The sequence below is a fragment of the Dipodomys spectabilis genome, unplaced genomic scaffold, assembly GCF_019054845.1.
Source record: "Dipodomys spectabilis isolate Male_0828 unplaced genomic scaffold, ASM1905484v1 ptg000054l, whole genome shotgun sequence".
In the NCBI taxonomy this organism is placed as follows: domain Eukaryota; kingdom Metazoa; phylum Chordata; class Mammalia; order Rodentia; family Heteromyidae; genus Dipodomys; species Dipodomys spectabilis.
In genome coordinates, this window is record NW_024870731.1 from 5,327,690 (window position 1) to 5,348,082 (window position 20,393).

The following is a 20,393-nucleotide window of genomic DNA, read 5'->3' on the forward strand; positions in this document are numbered from 1 at the left end:
ATTTTATTTTAAACCTACTGGTCTAGAGATAATCCTATACCTCCTTAAATTACCATGTCTACTATGAATTCATATATATATATATATATATATATATATACACACACACATATATATGAATGACCTCATTATCTAATAAACAATGTTAAGATGTTTACTATAGTGTAGCTCCACTTACCTACTTTCTAACTTTTGTGCTTCTATTGTTCTACAGTTAATCCTGTTATACATCTTATAATATCATGATATGTTTAGTACTTTACATGACGTCATTTAAAGAAAATTTGGAGAATAAAAAACCTTTTATCTCTGCCTACACATTTGTCATTTTATGGTCATTTTAAAATGAATTATCTTCTATTAGCCTAGAGATTTTCTTTTAATTTTTCTTGTAGTACAAAATTTTTGGTGACCAATTTTCATGGCTTTTATTTGAATTTTTTTGCCTTAGTCTAACTTTTTGCTTTATAAAAAAATTCTAGAAAAGGTTTGCAACTTATTTAGCCCTCTGTCTCTTTCTGTCTCTCTGTCCCTTTGTTTCTATCTGTCTCTTTCTCTCTCTGCTGCTGAGGATCAAACCCAGGGTCTTGTATATATGAGGCAAGCACTCTATCTCTAAGCTATATCTCTATCCTCAAAAGTGTCACTCATTGTTGTATGGATTTCTCAAACTATTTCTGAAAATAAGTCAATGAGATCTTATGTAATGTGTTGTTCCCCCTTGGTTTCTTTTAAAGTATTCTCTTTGATTTTTTACTTTCAGCAACTTGAATTTGATGTGCCTAGGAGTTACTATCTTTGTGTTTATACTAATACTGCTTGACATCTGTTGAGCTTCTTGGGTCTGTGAATTTAAAGTTTTCATAAAATTTGCAATGTTTTCAGCTATGATATCTTAAATTTTTCCCTTCTGTCATCACTTTCTTCTTCTAGGATTACAATTTTACATTATCAGATTGCTTTTTTATTGCTTTATATATCAGTAGGCTCTCAATTTTTTTCTGAAGTGTCTAATCTTTTTTTTTCAATAATATTGTTTCTATCCCACTGCTGAGATTTATTATCAACTCTTTTATTATGTCCATCTTTTTCTTCAACTCCTTGAACAGGTTTAAAGTAGTGATTTGAAAACATGGGCTCATCTGGCCATTCTTTAATCTTCTCTCCTATTCTTTAGCTCCCAGGTTTTTTCTATCCTGGCTTTGTTTAGCCCCTCCAATATCTTCTGTTACTTCCTATTGTAAGGTCTTGGTATGAAACACTGTCCCAGACCACTACCACATGATAAGAGCTAGTTAGACTACTGCTTCCAGGATGCTTTCCATATCCCTCCAGTTGTGCTTATGGTCACTCTCACAACCCTTAACCTTTCTCTCACAGAAGTCATAAAAAAATTTTTAATCATAATTTTGCCTTCCATTTTAGATATAACTTTCAAGTTCATAAAAATACTTCTCCTTTTTTGATAGTATTAGGATTTGAACTCATGCATGGTCAGCAGATGAGCTCCTGCTGAATTGTGCTTCCAGCTCTTTTTTGCACTTCTTATTTGAAAGAAGTATATAACAGGGCATGAACCCGATCCATCAAATTTAGGCTTCCCATTATAACTGGGATGATAAGGACACACCAGCACAGTCAGATTCCTCCATTGGTGATGGAATCCCACAGATTCTGCTTGATTCTGGCCCAGAACTGTGATCCTTTCACATAGATAGGATGTACTAGTCACATACTACGGTTCCCAGCTTAAAAACTTTTTTTGAAGATAGGGTCTTGCTATGTAATCCAAACTGGTCTTGAACTGGTGAGCCTCCTGCCCCAGTCTCTTCAATGCTGGGAATGCAGGTCTAAACCATGTCATCCGGCTAAGACAAGAATTTGTTTCAGCACATTGTTGTGAGCTCAGTGCCTCATAGAGCACTTGGGAATGCTCTACCTACATGAGTAAGCACTCAAGACATGTTCATTGAGAGTAACAGAGGGAGGAATATGACAGAAGTATACTATATGTATGGATGAAAATATCACAGCTGAATTCCCTTGTAAATTACTACGTACCAATAAAATTTTAAAGAGGGAGAAAGAATATTCACTGAGTGGAAAGTCATTCTTTGGAAGTAGTCTAAGAGAGAGGACAAAATATGTATCTAGCAAGATTTTCTGCTTCTTATTCACCTGTTACATTGAACCTAGCCAGGTGATACAGAAGCATTTAAATATCATCCTCTAAATACTCCCTCTAGGCCAAGCATAGTTATCTTATTCCAGAGTTGAAGAATGAAGTTATTCAGAAAGCCATCCAAAGCCAGAGAATCCACAGTTTTCCAGTGCTCTTTTAGTTAGATACAACTGAAGTGCATGATTTTGTTTGTGCTTTTTCTATGAAAATACCTTTTTTTTCCCCCAAAAATAGTATTTAAAGGTTTGACAATCAATCACTCACCCATGCCTCTCCCTATATGCACTGGCTGTCCCTTGTGTGGGAGCTGTAAATGTAGTTTCATATAGGTAGGAACATACTTATGCCACAGGTGCATATATTTGCTGAAATAGTAATATGAAAAGCCAGTAGAGAGACAACTGCTGGACTGTAATAAAGAACAGTCCCATATACAATAGACATGGTAGTCTTTGTATTCCAAGTTGTCCTGTAATACCAATATTTGATTTCTGCAAGCAGACTTAGAAGCCTGTAAAAGAATACTGTACAGAAGGAACAAAAAGCAAGGTTGACAGAAGCATCTTAGAGACAGTCATCAATATGTTTCTCATAAGAAGTCAAATTATTAAACTCATAAACATCCTTTCCATTGTAGAAGTAATGGCAACTGTTAATGCCACCAGCTGAATAGGGAACACAGGAAAATTATGGTTTTAATTTCAACTGTTAGGCTATCAACAGCTTTCTAAAGAGCTGGTATGTGCATGAAAGCACAGTAATCAATTCTTTTCCCCTTGGATTTGAGATCAATAGACTCAACAGTCTGCTTTGCAGCATGATTGCCCACAACAACCTTTACCTTCTTCTAAACTGTCTATCAACAAGCTAGAGCCCAGATGGAGGGAAGACTGCAGACAATCTACTTTGTACAGGGGTTGCCAGGGGCAAATGGATGCCTAGCGGGGCACATGTGGCCAGAGGGGCCTCCTAGGTCCTCAGAGGTCTGTACTACCTGTTATCAAAAAAAATGTGGTCAGGAACAGATGATAGCCACAGCTGAAAAGTGAGAGTGATCTACTGAATCTGTTGCTAGTGCCTGGCTGCTGTCCACTGCTGTTACTAGGGAAACAGACGTCAGCTTAATGGAAACAAGGATCAGTGAAAACTTTCACTTACCTTGTTTCTACTGATCCCAACAGCCATTTCTATGGCAACAGTAGCTGTGAGCCAGTGGCAGAGAGGTTACCACTCACTTGTTAATGTCAGGTGTGGCTATCAGCCTGTGCACTTTTGGTACCATGGTACCAACAACACCAGGATCCCGCTGTCAGCTACCCATGACAGCCTCTTAACTCTATAACAAGAAAGCTCAGTGTTCAAAAGTATATAAAAAGGTTTAGCTTGGTTCTTTACTACAAAGAGGAAATTTAGCATTCGTCTATCTAAAAGCAAAAGGTTGTTTTCTTTCTTGTCCCACCAAAGACAAAGCACATGAGGTTTTACTAAAGGACTCTGGCTCTTTCCAGCACCCTGACCTCTGTTTCAATCCCATTCACAGCACTGCTTCAATGTTCAGTACAAAAAAAGTCACCCAGCTATGTGGACAAATCTTTCACAATGAAAGCTTACTCAAGCAAAAAAAAAAAAAAAAGACCTAGATATGGGGAAATACTTTGCTAACAAATGAGCATTAAGGGTATCTTTGGCCTTCTGCTAGCCTGATCACTATTAATTGCACATATGGAAAAATTGTAAGCATGAGAACCCTACAAAGAGTCTTCCACTGTCCCTTTGCTTTTAGTGCCCACTAACCATTTGCCATTTGTTGATTAAGGTATGGAATTCTTATTAACTCAGTATATTTCTATTCTGTCAAACAGTGGTAGCAAGTCACACTGATAACCTGGTCATCTCATGATCCAAACCTCACCTCATGACCTCCTGTCAATTTGACTAAGATGCAGAAATGTCTAAATGAGTATAGAGAGGAATTTCTGTTGTTTATCTTCTGTTAGTGAATGTTGGTAGAATGGTGAATGAGAGAAAAATTTAATCCAAGTCATGAAAAATGTATTCTTATACTCTCTTATTCCAAGAGGGTATATGTCCACTTAGAAAATATTCACAAATGATACAACCACAATGTACTAGTATGTTTTGCCTTTCAAGCCATTAGTCAAGAAGAAATTATCAATTGCCTGTTCCATTACAATATGAATATAAATGGGCCAGGGAATAAATGCTCATGATCCAAGCATGATTTCCATTCTGTAAAATGCTGATAAACAGTCTTCAGTCCAATCAACACCATCACTACCTTCCCTCTCCACTTGCTCTATATTGGTTTGCAATGTTTTATGTTATAAAAGCTGCTCATTAAGAGCATTTATTACCTAGAAATATACCAGTTCTGATTCAGAAAGTATTTCAAATATTTTTGTAGGATGTTAGTTGAAAGTTTTAATTTAGGTAAACTATAAACGATCTCAATCTAGTCTTAAAAGCACACATAGGAAGTGACTTATATAGTAATATTCTTTATAAACATTGGCTTGTATCATTCATGCTATATACATCAACATACACACCCACCTATAAAATAACACATTTGAAAACTTTGATTTCTTCCTCAGTACTAAAAAAAAAAACCACATAACTTTGACTTCTCTCTATTGCAGACTTAACTTGACCAATTATTATGAATTGGTTTAAAAGGGCTGAAGTGATTAGATAATTTTATTGTATCAAATCCCATACCTTTTCTTGTTGAAGCCATTATACAAACGAAAGACCGAACACTCCATATTGTTCTCTTCACTGAAGCCTTATTGTGACACTACTAGATTAATTAACAGATATATACATGAATAAAGTAAAATCTCAAGGAGGTAAGGATTCTTCCCAAACTTCACAACTGGTAAAACATAGAATACTCACATCATGGCTACTGGACTCTAAGCTGGGGCACCTACCCATCATGTCTCAGAAATGCCACGCCCCTCCATTTCTGAAAAAATTATCAAGAATAACAATCATTTAGATCTGTACAATACTGTACAGCAGAAAAAGAACTATCACACCCTCCATGGCCATTTCTTGGCCTGCACACAGTACAGTAAAGTACGCTCCTCTTGTTCATTTCTTAGAAAATCCTATACTTCAGAATCTCCAAAGAGCCCCTCAAATGTTCCTATTTTGCCCAAGGAGGAGAGGAGAATGAGATCTATGAACTGACGATGTATTAAAAGAGTAAAATCCTTAGATCTTTCTTAAAGTAAGTATACAATCATTGATTTAAATCACCCTGTGAGGTCAACAGCAAGACAAAATTCTTCCTGGTTCAGGGATAAGAAGATTGGGCTAAGGATAACTGAGCAAAACCCAGGTACTAGCAGGACAGAATTTAGGACTAAGCCATATCTCAAAGGCCTGGGGAGTTTTCCACCTGGACAATTCAGACACCAGTACCACAGGTGTGGTCAGTGGCAGGTAGGTCCTAAAGTGAAGAAGCAAACAGAGTTTTTTTTCAGCATACTACTGTCCACTACAGTTATCCCTTCAAAGGGGCCAGACACTACATAGTTACTATGTTCTCTTAGGTACCTATGGACTGAGGAAAGCCTTGAACCTTAAATGATAAAGTTGAAAAGTAAAAAAATGTCACCATGCTTTTAAAAGTCAGTGAAAGAAACTGAGGCATGCTAACCTGTCTGGATTTAGAATTAAAAGAGCCACACTTGGTAATTCCTTGGTCACAATGGGATCATAATGGGGGCACAGAATCCATAAACTCCATACTCATCTTGAGGTTAAAAAAAAAAAGAAGTGTGTTGTCAAACCAAAGATTTTTCCCAGAGAATTAGTCTTAAAATAATTTAAAAATAAACACCAGGGGCTGGGAAGGTGGCTCAGTGGAAGAGTGCTTGCCTTGCATGCATGAGGCCCTGGGTTCGATTCTTCAGTCCCACATAAGGAAAAAAAGCCGAAAGTGGCACTGTGGCTCAAGAGGTAGAGCACTAGCCTTGAGCTGAAGAGCTGAGGGTCAGCGCCCAGACCCAGAGTTCAGGCCCCACGACTGACCAAAAAAAAAGAACAAAAACAAACAAACAAACAAAAACACCAAAGCAACTGTGTAAAGTCAGAACAAGAATCAAAGGATGACATGGCCACACAAAAAGCAAAGAAGCCAAAGAGCATTAAAAACATCTTTAAAAGATATGGTTAGCAGGCTTATGGATACACAACATCATCTAACATTCGTTTCTTCATTAGAAGACAATAATGTGGTATTGACTAAGATGTGAGCCTTTTAATTGGTGCTTTGGGGGAACAAACGTCAGTCATTCTGTAGCCAGACAGTCCCTTAGGGGCTATACTACAGAAATTCTCTTCCTTTTGACATTTATGTCCTTCTGGTTTCATAAGACTTCTAGTTCTCTCTCTCTCAAAAAACTGTGAAGAATCTTAAAATTAAAATAAATTTTCTTTAATTAAAACATAAAAATAGGAAAGAGGGGTATGGCCAGGCAGAGAAGTTCAAGGAAGTGTTGGAGGAAGTAGAATCATGCCAGTACCTTGATGGTTTCCCTGCTGGACACACATACCTCTCCTGTTTCAAGATGCAAAGGCTCCAGCCTATATCTCTGCTCTGGCATGTGTCATACTTCACTGCTTACACAGGTCTCACCCACTAGACAAGGAAAGCCTGAGCCCAAGGCCACTGTTAGTGTCTTAGACATCTTGGCACCCCTGGCCTCTGGTCCAGAGCCAAGCACTCATCAGAAACTCAGCAACTGCTGACCTAATAGTCAACATGGCAGAGGGATTCTTTGCTTTGCAGGCTGTTCTATTTACTTCACCCAGAGCAGGCCTTAGCATTTCCTACCAAAGTGGCTTCCAGGCGGGTAGAGACAGTGTGTAGCCTCAAGAAGTCTGGGCACAGTGTGAACTGACAGCTAAAAATCACTGGGCTTTCTTTTGAACATTCATGTAGCATTTGCATTCTCCTTCATAGTTTCATTTTAGTGTAAAAATAATGTCTTCCATAAACTTGTAATTTTTCCCAAGATATTTTTCAGTAAACTAGTTGTTTCATGAGGATGTGTGCATTTTTTTAAGTCTTCCATCTTTGACTGAAGTGTCTAAGATGGGAGGCAGACTTTTAATTTAGTGCTTTGGGGATTATGATTGTGTTACTCTGACAGTCCCTTAGGAGTTATGCAACAGAAGTCATCTTCCTTTTGACATTTATGTCCTTCTGGTTTTGTAACACCTCTAGTGTTCCCCCAAAAAGATTGTGAAGAATCTTAAAATAAATTTTTTTGCATTGATTTGAACAGAAAAAAAAAATACAAATAGGGAAGTAAAGGGGATGTAGCCAAGCAGAGCAGCTCAGGGAATTGCTAGAATGGGGGTGGGGAGGACAATGAGGTTTACACTGAGCCCCATCAATACAATGAGAAGTCCCCCTATCTTTTCCCAATTTTTTTAAGCACCTCACAATTTGGCTCATACTTCTGCTTCATCATGCTAGGGTAACAGTTCTTGCTTCAAGAAGCTACAGATAAGGCATGTCACTGGCACTGTTAAAATTAGTGGTTTCCATGGCCTCCGTCAGTTTGGTTGGGCCTAGGAGACATGAGGCGCCAAGGAATTCACAACACATTTGCTGTTAACCTTTTATGGACAGTTCCTGTGGCAAAGTTTTTTTTAGGGCTAAATGCCACTCTCACTACCTGACTCTGACCTGACACCACAGAGGCTAATTAAGAGAAAAGTCTTTGAAAGTTCTCGGTAGAAGAAGGCTCAGGCAGGAAAGAGGGCAGTGCTGCTCCAGCTCAGACCTGGCCCTCAGTCCTCTCAATGCGGGGTGAGAAGTACTACTCCTAGGCCCTTTCTGGATAGAGATTTAACAGGGCTGTGTTTCCGTGGTACGGAATTGCTCACTCTCAATCTGGGACTTTGTAGTGCATATTTCCTAAGTACAGGTAGGGTATGCTGAGAAAAGTGTGAAGAAAGGAAACCAGGATAGGGAATTAGTCTTTTCTTTCATTCTGCAAAAGGCAATATTTCAAAAAATTCAATAAAGGGCTCTTTACTAACCTGGGATAGATGAAGACATCACTTCCCTAAGATACAGTGTCAGAAAGAGCAAGGTAAGTTGAGCGAGAGGAAATAAACTAGATGGAATCAAGTCCATCAACATTCTCCTATGAATGTCAGAGCTCAGGGCAGGAGAAAGGCTCCTCAGAGGGACAAGAGCCCCTCTTGGACCTTCAGGTGCCCACTTCCACCTTCTGGTCACATTGGCTTTAGGCTGAACTGCTCTTCAGCAAGCCTAGACAGCCCAGGATTGCTTCTATGAGAACCTTCCTGGGATGCCTGGTTGCCCACAGGGGCTCTGGTTTGCACCTCCTTCCCAGGCAGGGCACAGCCCTACAACACAGGTATCCCCTTTCTGAATCAGTCTCCACTAAGCTCTCTGAATGGAGAGTCAGTCTGGAGATGAGGGGTTAAACAAAATGAACCTGAAAAATCATGGCCACAGGATGAGGACTATGATTAAGGCCCTAAGACATGTATGTGCAAAATCTGATCACCATTCTGCATTAAGAAAAGACTATATGAGGTATGATTAAAACTGAAGTAAAAGGGGAAACCACACAGTTACAGCAACCAAAAACCCAAGCTAATAAAGGATTATAATCTCAGGAAATAAGGTTTTGAAACTGCTACATATTTATATACTAATCTAGGTTTATTTCTCCTCCATAACAAAATCTGAAACACTACTGGAAGTATTTATAATGGCCCGAACATGACTAAAAAGGGGGCTAGGTTATGTATTCATGAAAAGACCCACAAGAGACAAAAGTCCCTGCTTGGGGGAGACAAATGCTGAAAAGCCTTTTACTCATTTGTAATCCACCTCTAGTAAATGCTTTAGGAAAACATTTTCATTAAATTAACAGTGTTTGGCAAGCATGAGGAACAGAATCTCACAGACAGATACAGGCAGAAAGAATCACAGTTCAATCCAAGAGCAACACACTGAGGGGACATCAGAGTCCAAAACACATGCAGAGAAGCCATCAGAGAGCAGCTGGGAGACACGCAGAGCTGCCTTGCACATGGCAACTGGAGAATGTGCAACAGGAATCCAACTGCTTACCCACTAAGGACACCAAGAACCAGGTTAAGGACGAAAAATGAGCCAAGGATGATCAGACTAACAAAATACACCCATGGCCATTCCCATCCTATCGCATCATTTACCTGTAAAATGTAAGGAAATCAGTTATCAGTTATCCATTTACCAAAGAGCAGAGCCCCAGACGCAGCTGCCAGACTACTCAGTACTTAGGCTAAAGGTCAGAATTCCCAAGATAGGGAATGGGCCGACATCCTTCCAAAGTTTTTTCAAGTAAGGACAAGCTCTGCTGCAGAAATCTACAAAAAGGGTCTACCAAGAGTCAGCACAGCCCAGTTCATTTAACTACAGATTTTCACCAATTAATGTGCATTGTATTTGGATCCAGACCAAAAAGGCAATTATAAATGTATCTCATTTTAAGACAGACAAAAGGGCAAGCAATGGAAACTATTTAAATTCCAAGCAACAATGCGGATTAATTTCTGTTCGATAATTATTCTATAACTTTCTTTCATGAAGGCTGGTAAAGTTCCAGGAAACAGCTTGATTTGGGAAGCCTCAGCAGAAAAAAAAACAAAACACATCTCAAAGCAGACATAAAGTGTTTGGCACCCACTCTGCGGCCCCCTCTAGTAAAGTCTGTGTGGTCTTGGCAACTGTCCTCAGGACTCTGCTTTCAAGATGAAAGAGGTGTAGCTTACCCGCTCAATACACCAAGTACAAGATTTAGTACGAAAAATGACCCAAAGATGACGAGACTGACAAAATACACCCAGGGCAATTCAAATCCCATAGCATCATTCATCTGCAAGAAATGAGATGGCCTCAGAGGAGTGGGTTAATAGGACAATCTAGTAAGGAGAGAGGGACACATTAGAGACAGCATTCTATACATTTAATCAAACATTTACTTAGACTGAAATCAGAGACAATAGAAGCCAAGACACACTTGTTTCATATTCCCAACACACATACGGACATACAAACATACCTACCAAAACACACAAAAGAAAAGCCATTGAAGTTTTCAGGCCAAATAATATAAAATCATGTATCTGAGTAGAGAAATGAACTGGAATTTGGCTCTTTGTCTCAGGAAACTGTCCTGATTAAGTTATTTTCAGAAGATGTCTTATAGAGGCAAATGTAGTGCTTAGTTAGCTAGAATCCATTTACTGTGCTGTCTAAGTTGTATTAACTTTCCTTTTAAAATTTGTGATAGGGTGACATTGATCAAGATACAGAGTGCTCATAGATTGACATGTTGAATTGAAACTCTTTGTACATCTACTTAAAGATAATTACAAAAAATTTTCAGTTTGTGATAGCATAAAGTCTTAGTTATATAGACAAACTTGTAATATTTGACTCTTGGGCTACAAATGTGGCTTAGTGGTAGAGTGCTCGTCTAGTATGCATGAAGCGCTAGGTTTGATTCCTCAGTACCTCAGAAAACTCAGAAGTGGCACTATGGCTCAAAAGGTAGAGTGCTAGCCTTTAGCAAAAAAGAAGCTCAGAGACAGTGCCTAGGCCTTGAGTTGAAGCCCCAGGACTAGCAAAAGAAAAAAAAAACGTCTTCTGAAATGACATGGTTCTACTGTAAGCCAATCTATTCAAGGAAACCTAACCCACTGTAAAAGCTGGATTATTATCAGTGAATAAAGCACAACTAAAGGAGCAATAGTACTCACTAGACATTATGTGAAAATGAACTATACAACTTGTGGGTGGTGACAGGAAGAAAAAACAGAGAGACTTCTGAAGGAAGGGGTGACACTGTTCAAAAAGAAATGTACTCTTTATCTGACTTATATAACTGTGACCCCTCTATACATCACCTTTATAATGACAATAAAGATTAAAAAATAATTGACATACTGAAGACATGAAAAAAGTCTCAGAGGTCAACTAGCTAATACATACGCAGAAGTCTTTTAGGGAATGGGATTTTTCTCCCTAGCATTCAGAGCAGGCTTTAACCTAGATCTTACTTCATTCTCACCACCACCCCACATCCCTCTTGCTCCTGCTGTGAGCTCTGGGATTAGAGGTGAAAAAAGAACTGGTCCAGAGGAACCCTGAGCTTACTCCTAGACAAGCTCAAGCTTCACATTAAGGTATGGCTTCCTTGCGAGAAATTTCCAAGGAAAATTTGATAATGAGCAGCTTTTATGCTGAAGCAAGTGCTTTAAGAACCACAGCTGGATAGCACTTCCTAGCAGTACAGGTCAGTGTAAAATTGGGCAAACATCTCTCCCAGGAAGAAAGTATTAAGGACCAGTCAGGCAACAGAACAGATGAGCCTAGGCATGACCCTGCTGGAACATGCAGAATCCTTTCTCAATAAATAATCTGAGCAGAGTCATCGCTCACAACTTACAGGTACAAGCCCTTAGGGTTTTAAGCATGCGCCTTCCTGCATATTATCTGGCTCTGGGTTTCAGCTTTACAGAGCGAGGCTCATGCATTTCACAATGTTTGTCTCATGCAGAAGCCAAACAGGAAAAGAGAACATTTAAAAAAATTACCTAACATCTGTTGCTAACGTCTAGGGAGAGGGCATTAAATCCCTTATGAAACACCTGTTTGGCCACATGAAAATTGATGTGCTTAATAGAACTCATATCAGTCTGCACATCTTACATTGGCAATTAGAGTAATGAATGAGCCAGGGCCATGGCTGCAATTGTTGATCTAATTAAGTTGAATAAACTAATTTCAGCAGGAAGACAGGGGGCAATTCTTTCAAAGCAACTATGCCACAGAACTTACTAAAAAACAAAAAATAAAAACTCATGTGTGGAGAAGAATAGGCTGCTTGGTATGGTGGCCAGAGCCTTGTCTCAAGTCAATACCTGTGACAGAGACCTCTTTGGGACAATTTTCCCTTCTGGAACAGACTTGCATATTGCAAGGGAGAGACTGGCTCTCAGGGAAGGGAAGATACACGCTGCAGGGCTACCATTATGAAACCTCACTACTCTACAACTCTAGCTAAGTCAGATGACCAGGTCATCTGCTCCTTCAGGCCTCAGTTCCAGAGTATGGCTCTAGTAGCAGGTGTCTGCTCCACTTGGGAGGGGAATTTTTCGTTAAAGAAATAAAAATTATTTTAACTTGTTGGGAGTATGTACTCAGCAGATTAACATTTGCTCCAATCAGCAATATCACCTGGAATGACAGCTGAGCACTGGGAGGAAGCTGAAGCTAGACAAAACCTATGAGATTCTAACTGTGTCAGAAGGCAGACAAGAGAAAAAAAAGCTAGGCTCCAAAGGCTTTCCCCACAACTAAACCTTGTCAACCAAGACCCTTTTCAGAGATAAATATTTCTTAGACTTTATATACATGTTTAAAAAAAGGTCAGAACTGTCAGGCAGTTCCCCAAAATAGATATATTAAGATACAATACTTGGGGGTTTTGCCTGCAAGGTCTTTATCGGCAATGGGGAAATCAGCATGAGCTAAAGCACTTCGATTTAGATTAATCTTTTAAAGCATATCAGAATCATCATGCAGTGTCAGCTGGGGCTCAACAAATAATTTTCTACTTAGCTTCAGTTCCTTCTCATTTTAAATGCTGAAATGCATCTATGTGTCTCAAACTGAACACCAACTTAGGCCTTTTGTCATTTCTAAGAGTTGAAAATAGTACTAGAAACTTAGTGCTCTGCTTGTAGCTCTCCAGAGCATGAGATATAAGATAGGCAAACGCTGGGCTGATGATATAGAAAGGAATTTCCCACGTGCCTGAATGGAGGAGACTCATTTGTCTGTAAGTAGTTCTTTCTAAGGTCTGACAGTCTGCTGTCCACAGGTGTCTGCATCATTCAGGAAAGAGTGTACTGCCCAGACAAGAGGCCATAAAAGACTTAGGCGGATAGCTCTCTCCTAAAATCATAGTTTTATATTAAAGTAATTTCCTAGATTTAAAAATATTTCCTCTGATTGAAGAAAAAAAACACATTTCTTCTAAGGTAAAGGAAAAAAATAGATTGAACTCTGCCACAAGAAAATAAAAGCCCAGAGAGATTCAATGACCTGCCCAAGGTCACACAATCAACCTTGTGTAGCCTTGATGATCTTTCTCTTTACTGACCCTTACTGTCTGTGGGCAACAAATATGTGTAAGTCAAATAACACTTTAATTGGGTTTATGGAGTTCATTTTATAAAAGAGCTTTACAATGATTTTATTTATTTATGAGAAGTTAAAGATTTCACTCCCCAAACATATCCAAATAGTTCTATTCTACATGTGTCTTTCTTTCCTTTTCTTTTTTCTTTTTTTTTTTTCCTGCCAGTCCTGGGCTTAAACTCAGGGCCTGAAAATTCTTCCTGAACTTTTGTTTTCAAGGTTAGCACTATACCATTTGAATCACAGATCCACTTCAGGCTTTTTAAAGTGGTTAATTGGAGATAAGAGTCTCATGGACTTTCCTGCCTGGGCTGGCTTTGAACCATAATCCCAAGATCTCAGGATCCTGAGTAGCTAGGGTTACAGGCATGAGCCACTGGTGCCTGGATTCTGAGAGTGCCTTTCTGAATATGGAACCCACTGTGCTTCCATTGCTAAGACCCTGCCAGCCATCTACCAGCCATTTAGCAGAGAATGATAGTGTAACTGACCTTGAGAACACTGACTGAATCTAAACTCAATCTAAACAATCTCCCACATGACTTTGTCCACCACATACAACTGCCTAAAGAATTGAGACATTTGCCTGCAATCAATATTTAAAACTGAAACTCATTTATCTCCCAAGATTTTCTTTTATTTCCTACTTTGTGGATAAAAATAGATAGTGAGACATGGCCCATTACACTGGTGAGGTAATGGGCTTGGGATACTTGAAGGATGGTAAGGCCCTTGTATTTGTTGAGTACCTGCTCTGTGCCAGACATTGTGCTTCACAAGGATGTTCTGTTCTGGGACACAGCTGAATGGCCTCCAGATGACTATGGACCATAAAATATTAGGAGGACCTGGTTCCTTGGCTCCTGCCCATCTCTATGATGTGTTAATAAATGCAATCAACAAGTAATTAGAACTAATCGTGATGTGTTTCAGAAAGTTAGATCTTGGAGAACACTCCAGAAGACATTACTTAGCTGCCCCCTAGTGTTCTAGAGGGATTCATGAACTACTGACAAGTGGAAGAATGCCAAGGAACAAGTACTGGGTTCTACTCTATGCCTGGAATAGATTCTTAAACTATAACTATTGGCCAAATGTAACTTATGTCCCACCATGCTAAAATTGGCTTTTACATTTTAATGACTGGGGAAAATTCAAAGAATATTACATGACAAATGAAAGTCATATAAAATTCAAATGTCAGGGTCTGTAAATGAAGTCTGGTTGGAATACAGCCATACCCATTCATTTGTATATGGCTGAATCTTAATTCCAATGGTAGCGTTCAATAGCTGAGACAGAGACCACAAGGCCTGCAAGGCCAAGTATTGTTACTATTTGGCCCCTTAAAAAAAAAGCATACAGACCCCTCTGCTCTAGATCAAGCAAGGATCACAACCATTTGCTGTAGTTGTTCAGTGGCCTCTCTATACCCACTGCCTCTTTAAGATTCTAGATAATCTACCAAAGGACTAGACTAATGTTTATAAATTACTCCAACAGAATCAAGATGTTGTGTAATTTATAGAGAATGTCATTATATTGTCAAATTATTGACTATGTGGTTGTCATGTTAACAATAAAAATAATAATTGTGTCATCCTAGGTGATACTTTAAAGAGCTCAAGAAAGCAAGTGGAAACTTTTGTTTCTGGGTGCACAAAGTTTTCTCTGCTTTAATCACATACTCCCAGAGCTTTGCTGTTTGACAACAGGACAATTGCTGTGAAAGATCAATGTGCAGAAATACAACATAAAGTATAAAATCGTCCATTAGTCAAGGCATGTTAGATCAGCAGTTGTCAATTCACCATGACAATAGAAAACAAAACAAAGCTGAGTCACTGATTTTTATTTTTAAAAAATCAAAGTGTTGCTTTCTCTGCTATTTGTGAGAAAGAATCAGAGATGGAGCTGTTTGGATGATGCCTTTTCTAGTTATCAGAAACTTCAAAGGAACACTAAGATTAAGACTTCACTGAGTAGGAGTTATAATTTAGGAGATAAATGTGAAAATGGACTCTTCACCTAACCTGAGAGTCCCTGTGCCTATATTAGCCCATCCAATATAATGTCATCTTCCTTTCCATGGAAAGGTGTTGTTTTAGGAATATAATTAACAGATGTGATTACTCACGCACACACACATACACACACATACAGACACCCAATTCCCACAACAGTCAGAAAAAGGGAGAAAGGACAAACAAGGTATAACAAGTTGGTGATGCTTAAATCTTATAATACTTTAGACACTAAAGATAGAAACATTCCTTCTTTGTCTAACATTGAATATATAGTCATCCCTCAGTATCTGCAGGAATTTGTCCAGAACCTCACACCCCTGGGATAGCAAAATCTGCAGAGCTCAAACTCATTATATAAAATGGCACAGTATTTGCATATGACCTATCAAATCCTTTCATATATACTTCTGCCTATTTATTATTGAGATTACATTAGTTTTTCAGGGGAGCTTTCATATACTTTGGGCCCTAGATGATTAAATTCCTTAATATGACTTAAATAATCATAATACTGTATTGTTTAGGAATAACAGGAGAAAAGTCTGTATAGGCACAGTGCAGGTACAATGTATTTTTCTCGAATAGTTTGAATCTGCAGTTGAAAGCAAGAGATGTAGAATGAATGGCTGCAGAGCTGCAGATATGGAGGGCTGACTGTACAAGACTTTGCTTTAATCTGGTAAACATAGTATTCATTGGATAAGAGAAGCAAAACCTATATGTAACTATCATATATAGGTTTTCTGAAGTTATGAAATAATATGAAATCCTGTAAAGTTTAGAACTTAAAAGCCATTAGAATCTACTTCTCAATTTCTAGGTCTTTTATCTAAAAGGTGCCCATATAAGAAGTACTTCATTACTAATTTCCTCTAAGTAACTCATTTTTTGAATCCTAGATAATGCTATTTGGGCTGGAATTTAGACTGAAACTCTACATTAGCTATTTTCCCCAGTAGCTCCAAACAATTTCTAAACTTCTATGGGCTTAATTTTTTTTTCCTTATACACAAACATGCCAAAGGATGTGTTCTTACTACCTTATGTTATTTACAGAAAACCCTCTGGCTTTGTCAGGAACAAGAGGATCAGACCCTTATCACTACAAGGGTGTCCAACTGTTAGAGACAATCCTAGCAATTTGATCACCTTTTCTACCCTCTCTTCTAGAATTCTACAGCTGCACAGAAAAAGGAAGAGCGCTATGGCCCTGTGCTGAGCTAATTATAATTGGAAAAAAGGCACAATATGGGCTAAGGTTTTTCTAAGCTACAGGAAACAGGAAATGGATCCAAAGTAGATAGATTCTAATGGGAAAATATGGAACATACTTTGGATCCCTTCCTGAAACTTTTGCCTGAGAGAGCAGGATGATGAGGTTCTCTTAGTAAAAACAAAATCTGCTTCCCTTTCCAAAGAACTGACTTCCAGGGTCTCTTTCTTAGTTGACCTTCCAATGCTTTTGCTAAGGAAACGTTAGGGGAGTAACAAGCCCTAATGCTCTCTTTGAGCTGCTTACCCAGTAGAGCACATCTGTCCAGCCCTCCATGGTGATGCACTGAAACACAGTGAGCATGGCAAAGGCAAAGTTATCAAAGTTGGTGATGCCTCCATTTGGGCCAGCCCAGCCACTCCTACATTCTGTGCCATTGGCAGTACACTGGCGTCCATTCCCTGAGAACGCACATGGAGCTGGGTCCTCTTCAGCTACAATATCTGTAAACAAAGGAAGCAGGCTGCATTACTCCAGAGAGAAATAATAGTGGAAGCTCAGGACTCTTGACCAAGCCTAGAAGATTCTTCTAACCTATGCCATCTCAAAGTCCTTGCTACCCTCCTCAAGGTCCACTTCCAATACTCCCTCTTTAGTGAATTCATCATTTCCTCTACTCATGACCAAGCCATTGCTCTTTGCCCTGTTCTCAACTTTAGAGCACCTTTCTTAAGTGAATATAATATCATATTGTTGGTTTATCTCATGGTAGTCCCTCATCTAGCCTGTTAGCACACATTCCATAGGAAATCAGGATGCAAAAGTCAAATAAGCTCTCATTCATACTGAACATAATTCACACTAAGAACTGGCTTGGGAGACTTACTGGTACATTTAGCCCCCCACCCATCCCAATAGTGTGTGTGTGTGTGTGTGTGTGTGTGTGTGTGTGTGTGTGTGTGTGTGTGTGTGTGTGTGTGTGTGTGTGTGTGTGTGTGTGTGTGTGTGTGTTTAAAGATTTTCCCCAAAGCACAAAACTTCTTTTTGACAAAAGCAATTTAAAAAACTTAGTCAGTTGTCAGTTTCATTACTCACCTGAGTCAGCAAAAAAACATGTTTTGTGCATTTTTCCAATAAAAAGTTCCAATCCTATAATAGCATAGATTATGATTACAAATAATACCAAAAGGGCTATGTGAAGGAGGGGAACCATGGCTTTTATAATGGAGTTCAGAACAACTTGTAAACCTAGGGAAGAGAAAAATAAGTTTGTGAGCCAAGATGACAATTCAAATTAAGCATATATATTATTCCTAATGATGCTTGCTCTATTGATGACATACAGTAATAAAACTCAGATATCTCAAAACAAAATTAATACTGAGACTGGTTGTGAAATGAGCTAAAACAACTACCTCACTAAACAGATGGAAAAAACTAAAGCCTTCAGAGGGACAGTCAATGTCAAAGTCATTCATTCACTCATTTATATATTTGTTGTTTGTTTCTTTTTGGGGTAAGTCCTGTGACTTGAACTCAGAGCCTTGGTACTCTCTTTGAACTTTTTTGCTCAAGGCTAGTATTCTCTCATTTGAACCACTGCTCCACTTCTGGCTTTTGATGATTAATTAGAGATAGTGGTCTCACAGACTTTTCTGACTTGGCTGGCTTTGGACCACAATCCTCAGATCTCAGCCTCTTGAGTAGCTAAGATTATAGGCATGAGGCACCAGGACCCAGCTTCATTCATTCATTGTTTCCCTTCATTCAACAAAATCTTCCAAATGACCACATAAAAAGTATATGACTAGTGATTTGGGGCAATAGAAACATGTATTACATAAAAAGCTTCTCTCAAATAAGTTATATCCTAGAAGGAAACATAGAATTTAACACAAATTACCCTCAGGAGGCACAGAGATACTATGTAAGTGATGTCAGAAAATAAAAATTAAAGAGAAATGAAAGACATCGCCTCTCGTGAGGAAAGGTGACTCTGAAGCAGCTTCCTCCTGGCTGAGCTAAAGGCTGAGAAGTTTACAGGTAAGCATGCAACAGGAATTCAGCACCAAGAGCATGGAAGTGGGTAGGTACAATGTGAGCTCAGTCATCAGTGATCACTTAATGGAATGATCATCGGTGATCATTCAATGGAAAGGAATATCAGAAAAGAGAGGTGGACTGCAACTAATCACTCTGTTTTGGAGGGTGTGTGTGTGTGTGTGTGTGTGTGTGTGTGTGTGTGTGTGTGTGTGTGTGTGTGTGTGTGTGTGTGTGTGTGTGTGTGTGTGTGTGTGTGTGTGTGTGTGTGTGTGTGTGTGTGTGTGTGTGTGTGTGTGTGTGTGTGTGTGTGTGTGTGTGTGTGTGTGTGTGTGCATGTATGTGTGTGTTTGAGAAACAATGAGAGAGAGAGAGAGAGAGAGAGAGAGAGAGAGATTGATTCCTGGGGCTTCAACTCAGGGTCTGAGTGCTGTCCCTGAGCTTTCTGGCTCAAGGCTAACGTTCTACCACTTGAACCACAGCTCAATTTCCTTATTCTGGGTTTTGAATTTCAATGAGCAAAAGACTGACTTTCAAAGGTTTCTAAGTAGCATTTAGAAGGACAGGACAACAGGAGGCAAGATAAGCAAAGTAGTTGAAGATGCTGGGACTCTCAAGGTAGGTCAGAATGAGGATCAGGATGAGACTAGAGCTCCAAAAACTGGTTGAAATGACAAGAAGGTGCCTACAGAGCACACTAATGATCTGGTCTAGGGTGAGAGGCAAATTGTAGTGCTCCGAACAAAAGCAGGTATTTCAAATGGAAGTCCCCTAAAAAGAAGGAGGTGGATAGGGAGGGCAGAAAGGTGAGAGAGACTTTAGACCTGTTGATTTTGGATGCTTGGCCTAATGTTAAGACGATAGCTTGAGAGATAAGTGAGTGGATAGTACTCAACGCCATGGTGCAGGTACAAATACCAAAAAAAAAGACAGAAGCAGGATGGTAGGACATCACTCAAGGTTAGGATTAGGAAGCAGAAGAGGCAGGAAGCCAGAGCCCAAACTAGAATCTGGGCTTCCTGGCTTAGTGGTTAATTAGCATCCTAACTAACCTTTGTGTTTCTCCCACCACTCCAAGACCTCAGCTTCTGTCTGTTTTCATTCATTCTTTTCTGCCTTCCTCCCTTTCCTCATTGTCTCATGGTCTCTCTTCCAACCACCTCTTTTCTAGTATTTCCTCCTTTATTCTATACTATTCAAAAAAAGAAATAAGAAGAATCTTGAAACTGAATAACTTAGAAGTGAGAATAAACCATGCAAAGAGAAGCAAGCTAATCAGCAATAAGAAGAAGAGTTTAGCCAGGTACTTGTGGCTCACGCCTGTAATCCTAGCTACTCAGGAAGCTGCTATCTGAGGATCAAGGTTTGAAGCCAGCCTTGGCAGGAAAGTCTGTGAGACTTATCTCCAATAAACTACTCAGAAAAAGCTGGAAGTGGCACTGTGGCAAGTGGTAGAGCACTAGCCTTGAGCACAAAGAGGCTCAGGGACAGCGCCCAGGCCCTGAGTTTAAGTCCAAGGATCAGCAAAAGAAAAAGGAAAAGAAAACTTCTCTATGAAAAGCAGCCTGTGGGAAGAGGCAGGGGGACAAGTCAGGGTAGAAAAACTGATGAGCAGATTTTAGACACAGCCAGACTTTGTCTTCCCTAAGACTCTTTAAA

At 39.3% G+C, this 20,393-nt stretch overlaps 1 protein-coding gene across 1 annotated transcript in view; it reads right to left on the reverse strand.

The window, feature by feature from the left end:
* Cacna1d (calcium voltage-gated channel subunit alpha1 D) overlaps positions 1 to 20,393 on the reverse strand; it is a 349,086-nt gene that overhangs the window by 142,211 nt on the left and 186,482 nt on the right. Inside the window, exons 6-8 of the mRNA XM_042680100.1 lie at positions 17,790 to 17,942; positions 17,001 to 17,197; positions 9,336 to 9,439 (exon numbers count right to left, since the gene is read on the reverse strand). Coding sequence (XP_042536034.1) covers positions 9,336 to 9,439; positions 17,001 to 17,197; positions 17,790 to 17,942 — 454 coding nt within the window. The remainder of the gene's footprint in view (positions 1 to 9,335; positions 9,440 to 17,000; positions 17,198 to 17,789; positions 17,943 to 20,393) is intronic.